This window comes from Urocampus carinirostris, chromosome 13, assembly GCF_059441175.1.
Source record: "Urocampus carinirostris isolate Australia breed hairy pipefish chromosome 13, RoL_Ucar_1.0, whole genome shotgun sequence".
In the NCBI taxonomy this organism is placed as follows: Eukaryota; Metazoa; Chordata; class Actinopteri; order Syngnathiformes; family Syngnathidae; genus Urocampus; species Urocampus carinirostris.
Window position 1 is genome coordinate 9634108 of NC_142361.1, and position 24949 is coordinate 9659056.

Here is a 24949-nt window from a genome sequence, read left to right on the forward strand (position 1 = left end):
AATGCATGAATTATAATCTCAGCATCTGACTGAGACAGTTTGTAGATTTTTGGTGATTATTTTAGGCAACTTTTGGTGTGTGTCTTTTTTTTATATTTAGCAAACTCCAACTGGTGCTTATTCTTATAACGTAAGTGTCACAGTACAGAAACAGACACAGGACCTAATAGCGCTCGTTTACTCAGTTTTATTAATAAAGAGGGAGAGTAGGTCTTGCTTCCAAGATTCGAAGCTTGACGAACAAGGTTAGCAGGTGGCTGTAGATGCGGAAGTGGCCCTTCCGTGTTGAGCGAGGATGGTCGTAGGTTTGCAGGAATACTAGTTGTTAGCCGTAGGTTTGCAGGAATACTAGTTGTTAGCCGGGATGGGAGAGCAAGGGCGGTATCGAGTGCTTAAAACAAGGTCAGCAGCAGGTGTCAGGCAGGTAGCGGGGCAAAACAGGTCGGATGTCAGGAAGGCAGAACAGGGAAGAATCAGGTCCAGGAACAGGTTGGCAACGGGTATCAGGCAGAGAGAAACAGGGCACCTTCCAAAGCGCTTTACAATGTGCTTCACACTTTCCCTTTTTACACACACACACACCGATAGCAGCGTCAACCATGTAAGGCAACTACCTGCTCTTCGGGGCATGAGGATTCAGTGTCTTGCCCAAATACACCCCGACGTAAAACAGAGGAGCCGGGACTCAAACTTGCGACCTCTTGATCCCAAGACAAGCGCTTTACCTTCAGAGCTATCCGAAGTAGGAGTGAATATCCAGCTTTATTCCAGCTCATTCAGAGTTAAGACAGGCGGACGAGGTAAATGTCACGCATAAAAAATTCAACTTTAAAAGTATTTCTTCCTAAATACTGTATTCTTTCCAAACCGAGTAAAAGTTGCCCCACAAGACAGTCCGCCATCTTCAACCACGAAAGAAGCTTAAAAAGTGTTCTACCCCACCCCATCTTTGTAGATACCGTAGTCCCTGGCTGGAGTTCTGCCGGGTTCGAGGGGGTTCCGCCAGCCCAGTCGTGTCGTTACGCTCCGGCATTGGTCAACTAACTCGGGTTAAATTATGCGTGGATGCCGAAGGAGGAAGGCAGGCAGGCGGGAGGCTGGGCGAGCCTGCGGAATGCTACGTGTCTTGGGGGCCCTATTTAAACCCTCCCTCGTCATTATAAGTCAACCTAAAAGTCAAAAAAAGTTTACAACGACCGACAAGAACCGCATCCCCGGCCCCGCGAGCCAAGCGCAGAGAGCTCCGTGTCCAGCAGCCAATCGGCGGCGTCGCCTTCGTCGGAAATGTCCGGAGTGAAGAAGCCTCGTACGGTAAGAGCCGAACCGATTCGCCCCACAAACTCATCTGAATCCCCGATGATTTTTGTTTAAACATATCCATTCGATTTTAATAAGACTCACTAGACACTTCGTTACACCAAACGAGCATTGTCTTCTTCTGATAATGAAAACTGTAAACTATATATTAATGTAGGCTACACTATTGACTCATTACATTCGGTTAAGTATACTGGAGTGAAAGAACAGTAAGTAAATAGAATTCAAAACTGATGACAATGTAACACCCCCCAAAATGTTATTTATTAAAGTTCAATACGACATACCTGTCAACCTCAGCCAATTGCACCCTTTATCAGTGGCACTATCAGAGAGGGACCACAGCCCCCCTATAAATAAATGTGTTGGGCACCCTACTGGCTACCCTGTTTGCCAGTATATCGTTGAATTGTTGTGGCATCAGTTATGCATTTCATCCCAAATGCACCAAAGTATATCAGTAACCATGTCCGTAAATCTGTCCATAAATTTACTCCTGACCTTTTACTCCTGTAACCTGAAATTATGGCTTTTAGTTTTGGTGTGTCACCCCAAGATTTTAAGTGGCCCCATTTGGCCACCTCTATGAAAAACTTCTGGAAGCGCCACTGCTCCTTATTCATAATTCCAATTCCCCCTATTAAGCAATAATACACCTTACAAACAACGTGGCACCAATTTGCTCACAGCGAGACAGACTACCGGCTATGTAGAATGAAAACAAAGATAATGTTTATAAACAAGTTTATTTTATTTACAACACTATTCTTTCAGCTTCTTTCTTAGTTTTTCCCCACTCGGAGTAAATTTTGTGCTACTTATTTGTGTTTATTTAAACTGTCATCCTTAGTTCTATCAGATGTGATATTGAGCCCCCATGAATAGGAGAGCTGTTGCTGCCATGAATTCATGTCAATATGCCCCATTCATAAGGTTGGATGAGAAAGAAGCCACTGTCAAACACAGTCTGGAATCTAATGCTGATCATGACGATTTTTGGAGATGACGGTGGGAGATATTCCCAGATCAAAGTGGAGATTTTGTTTTAGTGCAAAGAGAACCTGTTGCAACAGTGGCCAGAAACAAGAGCATGGCTGACAGATTTTTTTTCTGAATTTTTCATTTCTTCTTTTTTTTCCAAGGTGAATTCACCCATTTGTTTTGTTTTGAGCACAGTAAAAAAGGTTAACATGGACCGAATTATAGTTTTTACCGACCAAACCTTTTGAAGTTAAAAATTTTCTCATACAATATTACCCAGAATAATGTGGTGGTGTTCCATATACATATCAACTAATCACATGTATTCTATTTTACATTATTAAATGTAAAAAAGGAAGAAGAAATAAGAGCTGGACAGAATTTTTATTTGAAATACAAGAACGCAACAACAATTCCCTTATTAAGGTATAATAGACTGTACAAACAGAACCCGGCCCCTATTTACTCACAGGAAAGATTATGTGGAGTGCAGGGACAATATTAACAATCTAGTGGGACGTTGTTGTTTGCTACCGGTTTGCTATTTTTAAGCTTTTTTTTTTCCTTTACAAAATTTGTCATACGCCGTACACAATTTAAAATAAAAACATACATAATATGTGGAAAACAGACAACAACATATCCCAAAGTCAAACAGCATGTGCCTATTTACTAAAAAGAAAGTCATTAAGGTAGTGTATTCAAAAATATTTTTTATTGAGATACTCTTAGCGTCTACAATTGCATCTACCATCTATTGACAATGTAATATTAACAAATTAAGTGGAAGTATTTATCTTTAAATCTAAAACAACGGTAGGAAAAACGAGGGTTGGATGATAAATGAATGAATGAACACACAAATGTCTGTTTTTAAAATGTTTGGTTAAACTAAAAAACATTTTTTGATTCTTTACATTCGTTATCCCTGATAAATGTACAAAAACTTGAATGCTCAAGAGTATATTGTTAGTAGTCATTCTACAAGTTGTTGATGAACAAACATCGATCAAACATATAAAAATACATGAATACTTGGATACACTATTCATATCCCAATCCATGGTGTATTTTTTGTTACTTAAATTCAAATCACAGTATGCCAGGAACTCTCAAAAAGTGAGCGCACCTTGTAAATCTTTGACAATGTCCATTGACAAAATGTTTTGGGGGAAACTAGTAGACATACTTTTGATTTGACTTTGATGTTGAATAAAATTAAAATTATCATTAAATGTTTAGCTGATCCAAGCTTTTCCTTAAAATTACCCAAACTAGCAATTGTTCATGAATATAATTTAGCATGAATTCAATTTAAAAAACAATTCCAATGTGATTGTGAACTCTCTTCTGAAGCCCACGAAAGCCATGTTTCAAAGATGAATCTACAGAATACTTTGATAACCTACAAAGAGCACCACAGTCCAAGCTTCCATACAGTAGTGCACATTTACAAGATTTAGGGAGGAGGCAGCACAGTGGTTAAGACGAGAGTGGACACAAGAAGGCGACATTTGGACCCGGTTTCTGCCACATCATCTCTGGTTCTGCAGGCAGCACACTGGACACATTGTACAGTCCGTTTGCCCACCTCCACCGCCACCACCATTCCTTCCATGCCTCTCACACTCACTGCCTCCCCTAAGCAGGTCAATACAGCGCCTTTCATAAAATATCCTACTCCTCACTGGGGATCCGAGCACTCTTGTCTTTGCAAATGGCTGGGGCGGGTGGGGGAATCGTGTATTTATTTTAAATGTACCATTCTAAGGTTTAGGGTCACTCCGATTTTTTTTAAATTTTCCATTAAAAAAGGCACACTTTTATTTATCAAATGAGTTTTCCAAAGTCTGTGTTATTTATTTATTTTCAGTTTCTTTGCAATTTCTCACATGGAATAGCCTTTATTTCTTGGGCCATGAATAGACTGTCGAGTTTTACAGGAAAATGATCATTTTCTGCTCATTTTGAAAATCTTATCACACCCACAAATGTGATGCTCCAAATACTTGACTAGCTCAAGGGGTAGGTCTGATAAACAGTTTTTCAGCTGTGCTGACATAATACTACAAGGGTTTTCTACTCATCCATTAGCTTTCTAACACAATTAACAAACACAATGCACTATTAGAACTCTGCACTGCTGGTTGCTGGAAATTGGCCTCTAAATGTTCTTTTCATTGAACAAACAGTGCTTTTCTTCCAAAAATAAGGACATTTCTAAGTGACTCCAAACTTTTGAACGGTAGTGTATTGGATGCAGGAAGAATGAAAGCATCTTATCAGTTACAACCTGATGAATTTGTAACTGCAAATCAGTGAGTGTAAGATTTGACATTAGTCAGTGAATCAGTTCAAAATTTGCTGCCGGTTTTCATTGGTTCTCGTTTTTTGATTACATGGAAAGAGGAAACCATCTGTATAATGTTTAAGGAATGACAAGTTTGACTCAAACTCCTACTTTTTTAATGAATGAAAAAATTATGCAGTAACCAAATGCAGCTACTCCAAGGACAAACATTAGGTAGTTCCCTGGGGATAAATCAAATAATAACATTGTAAATAAAAAAACACACAGTTGAACGTTACTTAAATATGAGAAATAGAAAATTCAACTCACAAACTGTCAATATTTGTGAAATGACTTAGTTGGAATTGCAGCTTCTACACTATTATTTTTGTTTAACAAAGCCTCCCATTCACGCATCCACGTAGCAGCGGTTTGTTGCTTGTTTTGTCCTACTTTCAAGTGTTCAAGTAGACTTTAAAAACGTTAAACTCTTTTTTTTTTTAATTCATTCAATTATTGCGTCATGTTTCACACATTTGTAGTAACCTTTCAACTACTTATAAGATAAAATATTCATAATTTTACTATAAGATCAAGCTACACTGATATTTTTCATTTTATAGACTCAGATATGTATTTATCTGCAATGAAATCTTTTGTTTGTTTTTTTTGCTACGGTATTTACACCTAATGATAATAAAGTGCACTGCCACTGAAACAAAAACACCTTTGAGGATTATGGCATACATCAATGTAAAGCTCCAAATGTTTAGTTCAATATATTTATAACAAAGCAAACAGGGTGGAGGCGGACACATGTGTTTGATTAGTCTTTTTGGTGTCAATGTTTTTTGTCTGTGTGTCAACGTCAGTGAATCGAGTAACTAAGCGTTTAAGACTGAAGGTTAGATTTTATCAAATTATCAACATACGTAAGATGCCTTCATGACTTTATCTTTACCAGAAAATTAATAGTCTGAAGTGACTCTTGTGTTTCTTTTTTTATTCTCTCATTACAGAACCTTAACAGGTCTACCAATGTGGTCTACCAGGCCCATCATGTCAGCCGCAGCAAGAGGGGGCAAGTTGTGGGCACTAGGGGGGGATTTAGAGGGTGCACCATCTGGCTTACAGGTAAATCACAACATAAAAAATAGGGTAATTTCTCACATTTATGAAAGTATTATTTGATACTCCTTCTACCAGGCTTGTCTGGGGCTGGAAAAACTACCATCAGTTTTGCCTTGGAAGAGTTCTTGGTATCCCATGCCATTCCTTGCTACTCCCTGGATGGCGACAACATCCGTCACGGCCTGAACAAGAATTTGGGCTTTTCAGTCGAGGACCGGGAGGAAAACATACGCCGTATCGCAGAGGTGGCCCGACTGTTTGCGGACGCCGGTCTTGTTTGCATCACAAGTTTCATATCCCCCTTTACAAAGGTGAGATGATGTTCGCTACTACGTTTGCTTTTATTGGTTTCATTATTAATAACTAATGGGCTGAATTGCATTCCTATGTGCAAGATCAATTTTGTACCAATACCAAAGAAGATTGTTTAGCTACTGAAGAGTCAAAAATATTTGTTTGACATTAGAAATATTATTTTAGATTACAGTACCTACTTATGCCTTAATAGGATATTCATATGCGAATGTTTTGAACCGCAAAATTGTTCTGCAACCCAAGAATTTAAACCAAAAATCGTATTGATCGCTTTTGATAGAGAGAATTACACATGCCTTATAATCTGGTGCGCCTTATAGTGCGGACAATTCGGTGCCTTTAACTTAAGGATGGGCTTGACTGGAAGTTGAACTCGGGGTCTCTCAACTAATGAGACCAAATTTGTTGTTTATTTAAAAATGCAGAATTCCGTGTACCCTTTTACACACAAACTTATTTTGCTTATATGCACAATTTGTTTTTATAACAAGTACTTATGCCAATTTAATGCATTACCCCACATACAAAGACCTGGTTGGTTAAAACCGAAACAGCCACTATAATATATGTTATAACTTAAACAAATCATAGCATTTTGCTCAGAATGTGCACCATTATCATCCAAACAGGATCGTAACGAGGCCAGAAAAATTCATGCAAGCGCTGGGCTGCCATTTTTTGAAGTATTTATCCATGCTCCTTTGGAGGTGTGTGAAAGCAGAGATGTGAAAGGACTATACAAGAAGGCTCGGGCCGGCGAGATAAAAGGTACTGTTCCACTGTGTTTAACTACTAGTGGAGTACACGCACACACACCCAATCGTCATTCAAGACGAATAATGTAGTGTCTCAAGGGTTGTAACGGTGTTTGTTTTGCACTTATTTCTGTCAGGCTTCACAGGGATCGACTCCAACTACGAACGGCCCGAGGCGTCCGAGTTGGTGCTGAAAACTGGAGAATTGTCAGTAAATGAGTGCCTCGAACAAGTCCTGGAGATGCTTCGTGAGCAGGTGGGTGTGACAAGCCTCTATGCTGTTTTATTGGTCTCAGCACATTTACAATTCATTTTAGGCTGTTTGACTAGTAATGGAACTGTTGTATCGTAGCTTATTGTTTGACAAATATGCAAAAGGTGGAGTTTGAAGTATATTTAAAAGTGTGAGTGCAAATATCCTGCATCCGTGATAATGATTATGCGACATATAAAAAGATGGACTGCTAAACAAACCCCCGGGACTAAATCAGCCAGCGTGCGTCACAGGACATTTTCCAAGAAGTCGTTGCAACACATGTGAAGTGGTTTTGTGGCTTACTCTGAAATTATACATCATCACAGTAAATCTTTGAGTCATACATGAATGTATCATTACATCTCTGTGAAAGTTAGATGTCATAAAAAAGAAAAGTTGCCTTTGTCAATTGGTTGTGATTTTTATAACTGCATTTGTTTGAAGGAATGATCAATTAATCAAATTCAAAAAGTTGACATCACATCGTAGTAGTCTCTTTCAAAGGGACGTCGTGTTTCAGTTAGAGCAGGTGTCAGAAACCTTTTCGATCCAAAGAGCCAAAAAAGCAAAAATATTTTGATTATATTTATTTTTTGGGACAGAGAGCCACCCCATATATTTTTAGACAAAATTCAACAAAACTACCAAACCCACTCTCCAGACAAAAGCAGATTCTTCAGCACATTTTATTTCTCTGTGTGAAGTTTGATGATTGGATCAAATCTATAAACTACTAATAATGCCAGAGCTTGTGACCCATACAAATACACCATTGGAAATCTGTCTCCCTCCCCTAGTTACTTAAGATTGGTGAGGCTCATTTTGACAATCATTTTTGTTCTAAATAATGCTTTAAAAACAAAGCACATGCAAAATGATATTGTTGAAATGTCTCAAAGTGCTGTCAACAAGGATACCAACGTATTTACCTGTGCGAGGGGGGAAGGGAATGCATGCGCTGTGTCTATAGCTCCGCCCATTCCAACCGCTCACCTGATCAAATTATTCTTGGTGCTTTGCTGGCGTTTTAGGGTGCTTACAGCTTGTTTTGTGGGTTTTCATTATCAGGTGTCTCAACAGTGAGCATAGATTGTTTAACGAGCTTCCATTGAAAAGGATTTGTTTTTTCAACGTACAGGAAAAACGGGGTCTGTTATTGAGACACAGAAACTGTTGTTGAAACTGTGCCTTATATATACTGGACCGAACCAAAGGGTGTTCTAGAGTTTTCCAGAGTTTCTACGTACTACAATCTGCTTTGCTCGTGACGATACTGAAAATTTCAGAGCGAGTTCTATTTTATCACCGAGACAAATGTACTCATGAAAAGAGACATATACGGCTACGAGCCATAGGTTCTTAACACGTGATTTAGAGCCTCCTAGTGGTACAAAACAACAAAAGAAAAACTATTCATTAAAGTAAACATATCTGTCAGAAGGACCAGAACAGAACAGGAAACCCCAGAGCGTTCGTTACAGTTCTTTATTTAGGGAAGCGTACAGGGCTAGCGGGAGACGCGATGGCTGTCGGACGTCAGCAGCGGAGCCGGGAAAGTAGCTTCGGAACACGTAGCCAATCGGAGTGCGGAAGCCTAGCAGGTCAAGTTTACCGGGGCTGGAGAGAAGATCGCAGCGTAGGACGGAAGCAGGTCGGATCGGAGGCAGGCAGAATCAGGTAAACAGATCAAGACGGAACAGGTAATCAGGAGAGTCATACAGGGTACAAACGTAATCCTCAGACGAAGAGGTCTGGGCGTAGCGTGCTTAAGAAGGGAACATAAGCCAATCTGAGGGCGTCCACGTGATTGCTCCAGGTGACTCGAGTTAGCAATCTCGACAATATCGATATAAACAATAAGCAAAAATACATAAACTTACATAGAAATGTGCATATTTAATACTTATAGGTCAAGAAATGTGTAGTTATTTTACATAATATTAGGGTCACTATTTCTTGGCATCTTTCTGTTCAAGATACCCCCCAAAAAACAGTAACCTTGTGAAATGCTTAGCAAAAAATATGAGAAGAAATGTGTGCTTTGACCACGTTGAGTCTTTGTATTCGCATGCTTTTTTGCTCTCATTTTTGGTTGTACATTAAAGCAACATCTTGTAGTCGAATATTACACACCCTTTAGGGCAAGGGTCTCGAACTTGGTGACCGCAGGCAGAAGGTAGCCTCCAAAGACCACCTGAACAGCCCACGGACTGCTTCTGAATAAATATCATTGTGATTTCCTAGAAAATGTGATTTTCAACTCTTAAGTGGTTGTCTGAGCCTTAACATTTAATAATGACAGCCTTGCAAAAACATAGTTGTAACATAGTAATAACGTGTTATTTTAGTAATACATGTTTAAGTGGTGCAGCACGGCGGCGCAGCGGTTAGCGTGTGTGTGGCACAGTTCTGAGGTCATGGGTTCAAATCCAGCTACCGGACTTCCTGTGCGGAGTTTGTATGTTCTCCCCGTGCTTACGTGGGTTTCCTCCGGGCACTCCAGTTCCCTCCTACATTCCAAAAACATGCATTTCAGGTGAATTGGTCCAGATTGTCCCTAGGTGTGAGTGAGCGAGCGAGTTGTCTGTCCCTGTGTGCCCTGCGATTGGCTGGCAACCAGTTCAGGGTGTTCCCTGCCCAATGCCCGAAGAAAGCTGGGATGGGCTCCAGCACCCCCGCGACCCTACTCAGGATAAGCGGTGTAGATAATGGATGGATGGATATCTAAGTGGTAGCCCCTTGCGCTAATCAGTAACAAAAAGTAGCTCCCAACTTTAAAAAGGTTGGAGACCCGTGCTTTAAAGCCTATACTACAGTTGTACCTTTTACCAGAATACAAAGCAAAGACCGAGAGAAAACACTGTTTACATATGGGATTAATAAGAGAAAAATGTGATTGATTGTGATGAAATATTTGTGAAATGATTGACAGCACAACTTGACAAAATAGTCTATAAATTACTACCTTGTCCAAATAGACCCAACAACATTTACTAAACTACTAAGTTATTATGGAATTCATGTTATTTAGCATTTCTAATTATACTAAAGAAGGCACATATCTGCCAATTCAAGCACAACCAAATGAATAGCCATGTGAAAGACTCAGCAAAAAATATAGGAATAAAAATGTAGGGTTTGGTCAGTTTCTTCAGTTCGTATTCTTCCCTGTGATTTGAAGAATTAATTTTCAGTTGCACAACACAATGCAGCGACATGTAGTGGTCAAATATTGCAGTATCCCCTTTAAATTAAAGCTATGATTTACTCACATTTCTTAATGTTACATTTGTGCTGTCATACGAACACTTCAAATACTGCAACCTCTAATTAAAGGTAAAAAAGCTGCATTTATGTTCAACACACTTATGTAATTTTTGGTTGTTTCAACAGAGTAATTTATAGACTATGTATGTGTAAACATTTGTATTTGTTTTCCAAATGAGGGCAAAGACAAGCAAAATGCTTTTTTTTTTCTCCACTATTTCTTCTGTGTCTCATATTGGTCTTGTAGAAATATACCACAAAGCACAATAGTCTTTAGATATATTGGTTGATTGTGGATTTTTATAGTTTTGATTCCCTTTTTTATAAGGTAAAAAATTGCTCATCCTTTTCAAGATCAAGATTCAAAATAATATCTTCTATGGTACAATGTGTATTATTTGACCATGAGATGTCGCTGTATTGTGTTGCGCAACCAAGTTCTAAAACGTATAAGCGATAATACAAACTACAGAGACTGAAAGTGACAAAAAAAGCACTATTTTTGTTTTTTTTGCCCAACCTTTCTTAAGCTTTTTGGTTTTTTTTCTGTACCTGTAGCAGCAAAATGGCGGACAATTATGTGAGCTTACTTTTGGTGAAAGTATGTTATGTACGAGTATTTATTATGTATGATAATTCATGTATTTTTTGAAAGTTTTAAATCAAAACTGTTTTTTTTACCACCTTGATGCACTAAATAAAACATATTGCCCTTTTAAATAAATTGTTTTTTGGTTGATTTGACTGCAATGTGCAATATAAACTTACTTCAAATACAGGTTGTTCCAAAAGTCTTGGGCTCATTTGACTTTGAATATCTCGAAAACTATTAAGGGTATAAAAATATATCTGGTAATTCAGAAAATTTGCAATCCCAATATATATTTGGATTGTTAGATGTTCAATGTGATCAGACTTTGTCATATGGCACACATCTAGCCAATCGTCAAATGTTTGCCAAATGCGTTCCCAGCATTACATTGTCAATGGTAACTTGACATGCTGGAAAAACTGGTTAATGGATAAATTGCGATGCTGGAACATGTTTGGCAAAAAGTTCACTGTCCGCTTGATGTGTGTCGTGTGATCAATGGTGCTCACATAGAACATCTTTGAACGTTCCACGTAAACATGAGATTACAAGCTTTCTGTTTGTACCAGATGTGTATTCATACCCTTAATAGTTACCAAGATATTTCAATGTCAAAATATGCACAAGAGTTTTTGAACACCCTGTATTGTAAATACGTTCATTCACGTGTTTCATTATATATTCTGTGTGCATAGTTAAAATAAAGACAAATTTCTACACTTATGCTGTGAATAATTATTTAAACTTTAGAGTGATTAAAATAATGGTGGATCAGGGCATTGAAGAACAACTAGACTACAATTGTGTCAGCAGTTCAAGAAGTCATGGAAAGAATTCCTATCCTTGGAGCGCTTTCTGAATGGATCTTTTCTTTTTTCATTACTGATTGTTTACTGTGGTATGTTTTCGAGAGAGAAAAAAAGAACATCACTCACCATGCTGTTCAATATTCCATTAATGTTCTTTTTTATTCATTCCCGGCTTTTGTTGTAGAACATTGTGCCGGCTGAGATCATGGAGGAGGCCAACGAACTCTTCGTGCCAGTGAACAAGCTGAATCTCGCTGTGGCCGATGCAAGCACGCTGCCTGCCATTAGCATTACCAAGGTAACCCTTTTCTTCCTTATCTATTTTAGCCTCATTTATGTATTAGACTGCACAGTAAATGAACAAAGGGTTAATATGTAGAGCGGTCGTCTTAGGACATAGAATTCGCAGGTTCGATTCCCGGCTCCTCCGAGTGTCCTTGGGCAAGACACTGAACCGCTAATGCCTCCAATATGCAGGTAGTCTGCTTGCATGGCTGACGCCGCTATCCGTGAGTAAGTGTGTGTGTGGATTGGTACGTGTGAAGCACCTTGTAAAGCATTCTGGAAGGTCTTCAGTAACTTGAAAAGCACTTCATAAATGCAAACCATTTACCATCAATTTACCAAAATTCACGCTAAAGCTGTTTGATCAAACAAGGTCTTTGTGTCAACATCACTAACCTATTTTTTCTTGAGTATGGTTTCAAAACAAATTATCATTTTGTTGAATTGTCCGAAGTACCGAAAATTATGGACTACAGAGCACACTTGATTTAAAGCCGCATGCTCAAATTTAGGAACAAAACACAATTTTGCGTTTGTACAAGCTGCACCAAATTTTAAGAGGCAGGCTTAATCCCCGCGCAGTGCCCCTGCACAGCTGAAGACATTTTCAGGTCTACTATAAGTGGTTTACTTCACATGTTTTCAAATCATATACCGTAATTTCCGCACTATAAGGCGTACCTTCAATGAATGATATATTTTTAAACGTTTTCCATACATAAGGCGCACCCCATTATAAGGCGCTATAAATGCATGCTCGTTTAAGATAATTGTGCAATTTTGTAATTGTATTCCTGTGCGGTCCTTCGAGACATTTTTGTGATTAAGGGCGTCATAAATAAATGTGACTTAACTTGACTTGGCTACAGTAGAGGATGTAGTTGCGTTATGCAACCGTTAGATGCTGCCGCGCTAAAGGGAATGTCAACAAAACAGTCAGATATGTCAGTCAAACTTTATTAATAGATAACAAACAAGCTTTCCACAACTCCATTCACTCCCAAAATGAATAAACAGCTGTTTTATTATTTTCTCTGAGGTAAAGCATTTTCGTGACACATCTTTAACATCTTTGAACAACAGCAAGGCATAACATTTTACTTTTCCTCCATTTAGTCAACACGCAAAAAAACGTCTGATACTGTTATGGTAAATTAAACGTTAGTGCAATCGCAATATAGTGACACTCGTAATGTGCAAAAACAACAAGTGCAAAACAATAACAGTAAAGCAATAACATAATAACTGTAAAATGTAAAACGTTGTAGTGGGTTTTACATAATTCACCCATGGAACCATTGTTCAGTTAGCGAGTTCCTAGGGGGACTCTTAATTGTGCCGGCTCGAGCCACTCTCGTGTTCGATTCATTAATGTTGAATTTTCTCACTGTTGCTCTATTCCCGTGTTCTACTGCGTGACTGATTGCCTTGAGTTTAAACTCTGCGTTGTAAGCGTGTCTCTTAATAGGAGCCATTTCAGGGTCTTTATACAAACGCACAAATAAAAGAGAATCGTTGTTTAATATTTCCCAGTATGCACAGCGCACTTCTTCTTCTACACGAAAAATGGAGTCGGTGGCTGCTTACCGTAAGTTGCGAGACCTTGTAATTCAATATTGATCCATATATAAGGCGCACCGGATTATAAGGCGCATAGTCAGCTAATTTTAAAAAAATCAGATTTTATGTGCGCCTTATAGTGCAGAAAATACGGTAAACATTTTGGATGTAGACTACCAACCTGATTAAAAAAAGGAGTACATATTTACTACTTTGCAGCAGGAAAACGTGAATCAGCGCTGCGTTGCGTAAGATGTGAGTCCTATATTTTTCATTTATTTTCAAACCATGACTTCTACCATACTGTGGAGAATAGTGCGAGATTGCAACACAAACATAGTTTTTGTGCTGCTGTCACTAATACTTTCCGTGGGTGAAAAAGTTTAAATTAGTCCATATTGAATAAAGTACCGTCAATCCCCTATATGACTAAACAGTTCTTGCTGGTGCCTCCAATTTCTCCCTGTCGATAACTTTATGTCAAGTTTACAGGCGGCCGCTTGAGTTTCTCATTCAACTGCCAGAGTGATTGTTTTTAATTGTAACGCCGCATCATTAGCTTTTCTTTCAGTATTTTTCATGTTGATGAGGGTTGGTACAAGTGACTGATTTTATATAACGGAAGTTGTGATTAATCAATCGATCCATTTTCTGCACCTCTTATCCTATCAAGGGGCGCAGAGGCGCTGGAGCCCATCCCAGCTATCTTTGTGTAGTGGGAAGGGGACACCCTCGACTGGGCACACAATGACAGAAAACTCACTCACTCATTCGCACATAGGGACAATTTGGACCGGCCAATTAACCTGACATGTTTTTGGAATGTGGGAGAAAACCCACGCAGGCACAGGGAGAACATGCAAACTCCGCACAGAGAGTCCACGGCAGCTGGAATTGAACCCTAACCACCCAGCCACCGCTGTGGCATGTTTTTCCCGTCACGAAAAAAAGAATACGCCTGACTGAGTTAAAGCCGCAGTGTTTAAAAAAATAGCAGCTTGTTGTCTGTGATTTAAGGACACTATGATGATTGGTTCTGTATGCATCTGTTCTCATCTTTGTCATATGTTTTTAATTCTGATAACAGCTGGACTTGCAGTGGGTACAGGTTTTGTCTGAGGGCTGGGCCAGCCCTCTAAAGGGCTTCATGAGAGAGCGGGAGTTCCTTCAGGTTTTGCACTTTGGCAGCCTCTTGGATGGTAAGATTATACACAGTCATTTCATGGCAAATGTTTCTTAAAGGTACATTGTGTATAATTCAAACCCTCAAAACACTCAATTCATTAAAATAAAACATTGATTTAAATAATGAACAAAAATTCATGAACCATCATGTAAATGTGCACTTTTTTAACACTCGTCAGTCAAGAGATTTGTATTTATTTAACATGAGGCTCACATAGAGGGAGCTTATATGACCATCTACATTTTTGCTGCTTAGGGTATTTTCAAAAACCTTGTGAAAGGCTAGGCAAAAGAAACTGAGGAAAAATGTTGAGATTTTGGCCCTTTGAGTAGTTTCTTAATCTTCCTTATAGTTTGTAGCAGTCATTTTCAGTTGCATTACACAATACAATGACATCTACCGGTCAATTTTTACACAGTGTCCCTTTAAAATCTAGGTTACAATTCCTTTGCTAATACAGTCATACCTCTATATACGAGCACCTCTTTACATGAAAATTTCGATATACAGTGCGAGGTTTATTTGTAACAAAAATCTAGCTCCACATATAATAGAAAACCCAAGTCACAAGAATTCCCAAACACTACTATTAGAGAACATTCGAAACCGCTCACTGGTCAAGACCACTCCCTGGAAGTGCTACAGCTGTTTTCAATGACTCTTGCCTCACACATTTCAGTATCATTTTGAGTAGGAGGCAGTGACAGATCTCCTTGGATATGTTTTTCCTAAAAAAAGTGAAAGTGTTGCAAGTGGAGCTAAAATGTCAAAAGAAAGTGATGGAAAAAAACAGAAACAGGCAAAAAATGTGCTGTAAAAATTTGTGTGTACTTTCATTTTACAGTAACTTTAATTTTAAGTGTACTATAAGTGCTTACATATCATCAACAGTCTTGTCTCCGTCACTCCTCTGGCACCCTTCGCCCCACTACTCCCGCACCAGGAACACACTTGCGTTACAGCAACTCCTCGTAAAAAACTCACATTTTATTTCATATTTCATCAGATTAGTTATGTTTTTTTGTATTTTTTATGTATGATTGCCATTTAAATGTGTTTTAAGTCAGCAGGAAGTTGTGTTTTATAGCAATTTTGGGTTAACCTGGATGCTTTTAGGAGATTGGGAACAGACCAATTAGTTTTTATTTATTTAATATTGGGAAAATGTGCTTGTTACAGGAGCAGTTCAAGCTTTGACCACAATCCTGAAATGAATGAGGCTCGTATGAAGAAGTACCACTTAATACTCTGTTAAAGTGTGCTTAGACAAGAGTCGACCTGTTGAATGACTGGGAAATTTTTGTTTTTCAGCCTTTCCACTACTCTGTGACATTATTAGACAGTTGGTGTGAATTATATTTTACAAACACTTAAGGACAATTCATCGCCAAAAGCAGATTCCTTTGCATTTATTTTGCACTCAACGACTGAGACCAAAGCTTCTGCTTATGTATCAGGGGGCGCCATCAACATGTCAATCCCCATTGTCCTGCCGGTCAGCACCGAGACAAAGCTGGAACTGGACGGCTGCTCGGCGATCGCGCTTGACTATGGGGGCTCCCGGTTGGCAATTTTGCGTAACCCGGAGTTCTATGAACACCGCAAAGAGGAACGCTGCGCCCGACAGTGGGGAACCACGTGCCCAAAACACCCTTACATCAAGGTTTGTAAAATCATTTCATTTTCAATGAAAAAAAAACGTACTTGTTCAGTGTTTACCTTAGAATTTTGTGAGAACCTGGTGTTAAGACAATCTAGGGGTGTCTCGGGGCATGCTCCCTCGGAGGAAAAGGTGGTACATTTTGAATTCAAACATATCTTTCTGGTATATTTTTGGAGAAAAGCCAAGAAGTTAGATCTCTGATGAATGTGTAAACTGTTGAATCATAAATACACGATTTATGAAAGGCAATCACACAGCAAACAAGTCACACCCACAAAGCATAGTAATTAAGTTTAATGCAAAAAACAAATCAGCTTGTCATCTAATTTGATTGAAAAAAACTAGTGTTGTTCCAATGCCAGTACTGTACTATTTTATTGTATGGTAGCGGCGAAAAAAAAGGCCAAATCCCTTTATAGGAATTTCAAGTTTAATTAAATGTAATCAATGATTGGTAAATCACAATATCAAATATCTGCATAGCTGCTTTTGTGATTGCTGCTATGACTGGATGCCGGGTCTTCTATAATCGTTTACCTGGTTGAAACGCGCTACTTCAGATGGGGCCCGTGTGCACCAAAACGTTGCCCTGCTTTTCAATAGTTTTTCTAACTGCTTGCAACGCTCTGTTGAAACCGCCGGCACTGCGACTATGCGTTGGGCTGGTTTTCTGTAAGGAGAGCTCGACATTAAACTCTTTTTTTAGTTGCCAAAAGTTGAAAACGCTGCGCTCGTCAGTTTTATATTTTAATCAGCCGTCTAATCACAGTGCAGGCGGGGAGGGTCTAACACGGAAGTGAAGTATGTGTCAGTGAGAGTGCGCACTTTAGCACTGGGCTAGGAGCTAACTGACCAAGATTTCATCTGACGGACGAAGATTCGTAGCACAAATACACACCTCTGCTTTTGAGTAACTTCCTTTTTTCATATATTTAAAAATAAGATTTTTTTTTTTTTTATAATACAAGTTTATGAGATTCTGGCGGGACGAATTAAACCCTGTTGCTCCGCCAGGATATTCCTATGTATGGGGAAACACTGTTAGTTGCTGAAATGTGACATCTTACATCTTTCTAGATGGTTATGGAAGGCGGAGACTGGCTTGTCGGTGGCGACCTGGAGCTACTGGAACCCATAAAATGGAATGATGGACTGGACCAGTACCGCTTCACTCCTCGAGAGCTCAAGCAAAAATTCAAAGACATGAAAGCAGGTCCAAGAATTAACTTAGCCTTCACAAAAGTTATCCTGTTATTTTCTTGCAGAGGAACATAGCTAAGGAGCAGTTGAAAATATGAACTAGTAATTCAGGAGCATGGTGATGATTTTACTTTGTAATGATAATGGTTTACTTGACTTTTTAAATTGTTTGCAGTTCAGTGCAGTTGTTTGCACACTACAGGAAACAAACGTATTTGATATCTCACATACGAAATAGCCTTTGGCCTTGCATTAGTAGATTTTTTTAAATAGCCTAAAAGTAATGAACGCATGAATTAAAACCTCTGCATCTGATTGGGACAGCATCGAACGAATCTTCGCAGTATTACGGAGGTGGTAGAAAGCTATTCTAGTAATATTTTTCACGTGTAACTGAAACGACAGATTATGATCAAATATAACACCTAGATTTTTGACCGAGTCACTATGGGTGATATTACATTTGTCTAGGTTCAGGGTAGTGTTTGAAAATAACTGATGACAGTGAGCTGGACTAATAATCAACATTTCAGTTTTTTCTGGGTTGAGGTGTAAAAAAATAAGTGACATCCATCTTTGAATCTCAGTAAGGCAAGCCTCCAGATTAAAAGTCCAGTTTTTTCCAGTGGCACATACAGTTGAGTGGCATCTGCATAGCAATGGAAACTTATATTATACTTGCGGATAATGTCACCAAGCGGGATCATATAAATACTAAAAAGAAGGGGGCCAAGTACAGAGCCTTGAGGAACACCCCAGGGGACATTAGATTGTTTAGAGTTTAGATTGCCATATTTAACACATTGCATCCTGTCTGACAGGTAGGACCTAAACCACGAGAGTACAGTTCCTGAGATACCAATGCGTTCTAGACGAACAATAATATATTGTGGTCGACAGTATCAAAAGCAGCGCTGAGATCCAGCAGCAGTAACATTGATGAGGCACCGGAATCTATTGCTAAAAGGAGATCATCAATCTTATCCAATGTATTCTATGGAAGACACGGTTTAAAATTTCAAGCCAGTTTGGGGTTTTTATTGAAATAGTAATTATGGTAATCAAATCAATATAAAATTCGTATTGTTTTTTTTTTAATTAATGAAGTTTTTTTACTACTAGAAGGCTGTAAAAAAAGACACAATGTACCTTTACAATCCCCCATAACTGCTATTGCTCCCTTTTGAGAACTCTGTACTGTACTCGTTTATGGACATTCACATTGATTTTTAAGTCTGCTGAGTTAATCCACTAAATGCATTCCATTTACGCTTGACAGCATAATCTATTCCTCAATCTCCAACCGACATGCAGTTTTATCTTGTTGTAGATGCAGTATTTGCGTTTCAGTTGCGCAATCCGGTCCACAACGGCCACGCTCTGCTGATGCAGGACACCAAGCGGCGTCTGCTGGAGCGTGGCTACAAAAACCCGGTCCTGCTGCTGCACCCGCTCGGCGGCTGGACCAAAGACGATGACGTGCCCTTACCGTGGCGTATGAAGCAGCACGCTGCCGTATTAGAAGAGGGTATCCTGGATCCAGCCAGCACCATTGTGGCCATCTTCCCCTCGCCAATGATGTACGCCGGACCAACAGAGGCAAGAAAAGTTTTGCTGAGTACTCACGCCCTTTGCTTAAGAAGTTACGGTTTGGGCCGATCAATTGACTAAATTGATTCGAATCAATTTAAGATTGTTATGGAGGACTGATCCTGCCTAGAAGTAAGATGGGACCTAAAAATCCTGCCGGCCAGACCCAGGCTGGTGGGTATTAAAGCCTGACCCAGCCCGAGCTTGACCAAGTCACTATATTTGCAGGACTGAGCCCAAAGCAAACCCAAAATCTCATATTTTATTTGTGAGGATTTGAAAGTAGAAGGGTTTATTTATGATAACTAATTAATTTTGTAACAAAATCTTATTTAAAGAAGACTTGATAAACATTTTGAACTTTTTATACGGACGCTTTCTTAGTTACTAACATTCGAGTTACGAAAAACGGTAGATACGAACATTTTTTTCAGGATGTCGAAAAATATCCGAACATTGCTGTAAGATAGATTTTGTATTGTGCACCCTTTTCCAAGTACAGGACAGTACTGTAGTGCTTCTTTCGGCCACTACCGGTGTGTGGCGCTTTGCGAGCTCACCCAGCGCATAGGGAAATCCGGCTTCTTCTTCCTAGTTCGTGTGTAAACATACTATACTGTAGCTCAATGGATGGATTCATCAATGAAGTAGTTCTAGTCAGCTGTGATTTTAGTTTCACAGCTGGGGGTGCTGAAAAACAAGAGTGTCTGGCTGGTTAAAAACATTTCACTGAAAGTGATGTAGGACCATTCAACACCGTACAGGAGTGCCACTTCCCATTTGTGGTTATTTGTGGTTGGCAGAAACACAATTACTACACCATGCCCAGTTTTTACATATCTATTTCTATTAGAGTACACACAGACATACACATACATCAGCATGGAACGTATTAGACAACGATGCATTCTATTCAACACCTTGTATAATTGTATTTTTTTAGTATGACATACTCTCACCAAAATACACCGTAGCCCTCAAAGACTCTGCCACTATGCCACAAGTGAGACAAGCCGAGCCAGAGAGGAGGGTGGAGGGAGGCAAGAGTGGTGCTAGAAATTGAATTGACTGAAGTGCGTTGTTCACATTTTTGTTTTGTTTTACTTTTTAATTTTTCATCCAGTGTTTTTCATCACAATTCGCTTCTTTGATTGAGGGAAAGAGATTTTTAGAAATACTGTAATTTTTAGTACACTTGGGTTGAATTTGGGGGGGTGCTAGAGCCCCCCCCAAAAATATGGGCAGTTACACCCATGGTTCTATATCTTCAAAGAAATCAAAAGAACAAGTCCGTAGTTTTGGCATAGATGGAGGGGACTTTTCCACACCAATATAGAGCGGTCATTTTTTTGTCCCCACCAATATTATGTGATCACTTAATAAAAATGTGGTATGCCCCCACCAATGCCATGTCCAAACATATGCCCTTGTAATAGAGACAAAAAAAATCAAGTTTATAATTTGGCTCCCAATAACTAACTACTTATGGATACATCTAGTGACATTGTTCAGCCATACTCTCAAAACGTGACTGATTACGAATATTACTATTAGGTGCAGTGGCACTGCAGGGCCCGCATGATTGCAGGGGCCAACTTCTACATCGTGGGCCGGGACCCAGCCGGGATGCCCCACCCAGAGACCAAAAATGACCTTTATGAACCCACACATGGTGGCAAGGTGCTCACCATGGCACCAGGCCTTACTTCAGTAGAGATCATCCCCTTCAGGGTGGCTGCTTACAACAAGTCAAAGAGAGCTATGGACTTTTTTGACCCAGAGCGGTGAGTTAAGAAATGACCTGTCCACTGTTCCAGTATGGAAAGCAATACAGAGACAGTCCTACTTAGCGCTTCAGTTGTCATTGGTTCACTCTTTGGCGGATTTCAAATGTATTTTTTCTTCATTGTCATTGATATCATTGTATCGTGCACTGTGTTCTGTTAGAAAGTACTCTGTTGGGACAGCTTAGGGAGGGAGCTTTGTGTTTGACTGGGTGTGTTCTGTCTGTGTTTGTGACTGTGATTGGCTGGTGTGACTGTCCGTGTATGTGACTTTGACAGGCTGGTGAAAGCTGTCAGTCAAACAGCTGACGGCCACTGCTTCCAAATACTAACTGCAGCACTATGCCAGATAGCTTTAAAAAGCTTGTTACATCAAAAATAAATTTATCAATTAAATCGGACTCTAAGGAAAGTCCTAAGAGCGCAACAAATAGAGATCACCAGCGGGTGCTTCGCGGGACTATTATCGTGTTCCAGAAGCAACTCTGACGGCATCTGGGAGAAGGCAAGAGCGGTGGTTCTGGTCTGGCCTACTGCTAACTGCTAGGCTAACAACTCTTCATAGCCACCGCTGTTGACTTTGTAACTAGCCAACGCTAGGCCATTAGCCATAAAATGGATGATTCGGGGCAACAACTAATAGGAAACTGCTACATTCTGGACGGTTTTAATTTAATTATGGCGCAGAACTCGCTCCAATCGAGGACACCCAGTGCTAGTGCGCAGCAAGCCGGTTTCTCTCCAAATTGCTTTCTTAAGGAAAGAAAAGAAGAAGCCCTCAAATTTTGTTTGAACTTTTTATTGTCATTATATTAAAGTAATTCAACTGCATTCATGTCGTGTGGGATTATCTGTAGATCTATAATAGTTTTGTTACAGTCGTTTAGTTTCAGTTGATTTTGAAGTCATCTCAAGGTAAGTTTAACTCTTAAGAGCCTTTTATGAAGGTGTGACGCTATTTAATGAATTTTCAGTTTTTGCAGGTGGTTTTGGTCACCATTAACAACGAAAACGAAAGGATCGCTGTATTCCGTACACAGTAATCCCTTGTTTTGGGGCTGTGCTCCCAAAAAACTCCCATGACACGATAGTCAAAACCCGCGTAGTAGAAACATGTATTTATTTATTAAGTTATCAGTAACACATAATATATATGACAGTAACAAGAAAACAACTATTTATCTACAAATAAAGACACAAACACAGAATTGTGGTTGAATAAATGGTCTTTACTGTCATTATAGAATGGTACAACAAAATTGGATGACTTCTCCATTTAGTGTAAGAAACCTAGGCAGAGAGTGACCGGCTAGCTGCACGATAGCATCGGAGATCCTCGGGTTGAGCAAGATCTCTGTGGTGATTAAAATACAAGAGTCACAAGTTGTAGCTTCAGGTGATCCATTTTATGGGTAATGGACCTAGCGAAGGTGAAGTACAGGCTCGGCAGGGGTGGCTTGAAAGAGTTATGTAGCCTAGCTTTGGGACAGACCTCCGGCACAGTTATTGCTTTACCTCTTGATGACGCCTCTGTCTCTTGTGGTAATCATTTTGCTGCTATCTCTGACTTTCCTCCGAGTCTGATGTAATTGATAAGTGTATTTGCAATGTATCGAGCCGCTGAAATACTAGCTCTCGTGGTAAATGTGTCAAGTCAAGTCATGTTTATTTATATAGCCCTTAATCACAAGTAGTCTCAAAAATCAATTTAAATGCTGTAGATATTTATAATGTTAATTTTAAACGAATCCAAACTTGACAAATTAAATGATAGAATTAAATAGCTCTCAGCCTCTGAAGGGTTGGTGACACATGTGATAGTTACTGTATTTTTGGTTATTATTAAAAGTAATGTTGGGTTTTTAATGACTTATGTTTTTTAGCACTCAGAGGCGCTAAATATCCACACTGTCCCTTTAAGATAGAAGCATACACTTGGTCTGCATGTACAATTTATTTTTGCAGAAGGAATCATAACCATCATATCTTCTGTTAAAATCCCTCTTCCCCTCTTTGCCATTCTGTTAGTCAAGCTGACTTTGAGTTCATCTCTGGAACCAAAATGAGGAACTTGGCACGAAGTGGCAAGAACCCACCGGATGGCTTCATGGCCCCAAAGGCTTGGAAGGTGCTGGTGGACTACTACAACTCGCTGCAAAAGGACCAGTAGCTAACCCCGCACTGCTCTACTGCTGCAAGACAATGATGGTTATTATTAGGTAAAGGATTTTTAGGCTCAGTATAAGAAGTAAAGAGGGACATTTAACTCTCGTGGGTGCAGGGAAACTTTGCCAAATCGATATACATTAAAAGTACCGTAATTTCCGCACTATAAGGCGCACCAGGTTATAAGGTGCTTACTAAGAAAAATAATCATTTGTCATATAGTTTTCATACATAATGCACACTGGACAATAAGGCCCATGAAATTGAGACTACATTACAGCACCCAGTAAAGCATTATAGTCCACAGGGTTCGTACAGGTGCTTGAAAACCTTGAAAATGCTTGAATTTTAAGGACTGAATAGTGCGTACATTTTCATTGAAGTTCTTGTAAATGCGTAAATATGTTGTCATGTTTCTCAACAAGTCTGCTTAAAAATGACATCAACACTGCTCTTTGGTGGCTTCGCTTTGCCATTGCATTATTCCTTACCTCATAATTAACGGCAGCTGGCATTGGTTTGTATGGCATTGTCCTATGAAGCATCATTGCACCTTGCAGGTCACGCCGAAGAGGACACGAGCATGCTATACATTCACAGAGCACTATGAAATGCGTATTAGTGCAAAGGTTATGTATCAATTATGTATTTTTATGATGGGCTGTGCAAAAAATTAAGGTAGCATTTCCCAGTAGTAAATTGTAATGTAAGCTACATTTTATTGTTTTTTTACCCAACACTAATTTGGGGAATATTTGTCTCAAAAATATTCACACACAAGTATTCTTCTGATCTACAAATATATTCGCAATTTACTCAAGATCTAAAAATCATTTTTATTGACAAGCATGTTTAAAATGGCATATATAGATCGCAGATATATTTGTGAATCTGCAAAAAAACAACAACATGACTAACACTGGATTTCTTCTTCTAACGGTACTTGTTCATACATAAAGCGCTAGAAGGCGCATGAAATTGAATCCAGTATACATTTATGCAGTGCAGTATGTCTTAATGCAATGATTGATCATTTGACAAGTGTTGATAACAACGGGAATTAAACCCAAATAGTGACTGTGAGAGCATCAACACTTTACCTCTAGACTGCCAGTGGTATAGATGATAGGCATCAAAGCTTATAGCATTATCACGCTACTTTTACTGGCCGTGCGAAAAACACTGATTTGCTTGGTGCAATCTGATCGGTTAAACAGTCTCTCCACTTTTTCACCTCTGCGTTTATAACACTGCAGTTTAATATGAAGACGAATGCAAATGAGCCTGTATAGTATTTTGAAAGACTTTCTGTTTTCTCCATTCTCTAGCATTTGTTGGTGGAGAAGTGAAGAGACTGTTTAACCCATTTGAATGCACTATGAAAATCAATGTTTCTGGCACCATGAGTAAAAGAAGTGTAATAATACAATAAGGCCAAATGCCTTTTCTCTCAACTTTTTCACCTGTATGACAATAGTGTTGCCTTTGTCCACTCAAGTGTCCCGGCTCCTAGGCTTTGTAGCGTATTATGAACTGACCGATAACGGATAATGGATAATGAATAACGAAGATAGATCAATAACCCTTAAATAATGTTACGAGATAAGCTCTAATGCCTTTTCATATGTTATCTGTACCTCTAGTGGTCTTGTGGTAAAGAGTCGTCGCTCACACTGCCGGTGCTCAAGTTTGATTCGTGTTGTACACAATGTTTTCCAATTCTTGTAAGGAATGTTCATCAATATAACTAAAATCGTGTATGTTGACGCATACCTATAACTGGGGGTATTAGGTGAGGTTTA

At 39.3% G+C, this 24949-nt stretch overlaps 1 protein-coding gene across 1 annotated transcript; it reads left to right on the forward strand.

The window, feature by feature from the left end:
- The first annotated feature begins 1073 nt into the window (after positions 1-1073).
- On the forward strand, positions 1074-24734 carry LOC148353688 (bifunctional 3'-phosphoadenosine 5'-phosphosulfate synthase 2-like). Its single transcript, XM_088351673.1, has 12 exons — positions 1074-1311; positions 5608-5722; positions 5795-6030; positions 6664-6802; positions 6927-7045; positions 11898-12011; positions 14646-14757; positions 16202-16407; positions 17485-17620; positions 18938-19206; positions 20752-20981; positions 23010-24734. The coding sequence occupies exons 1-12, from the start codon at positions 1285-1287 to the stop codon at positions 23149-23151; spliced, it is 1845 nt and encodes a 614-aa protein (XP_088207799.1). The 5' UTR covers positions 1074-1284; the 3' UTR covers positions 23152-24734.
- Positions 24735-24949: the final 215 nt, after the last annotated feature.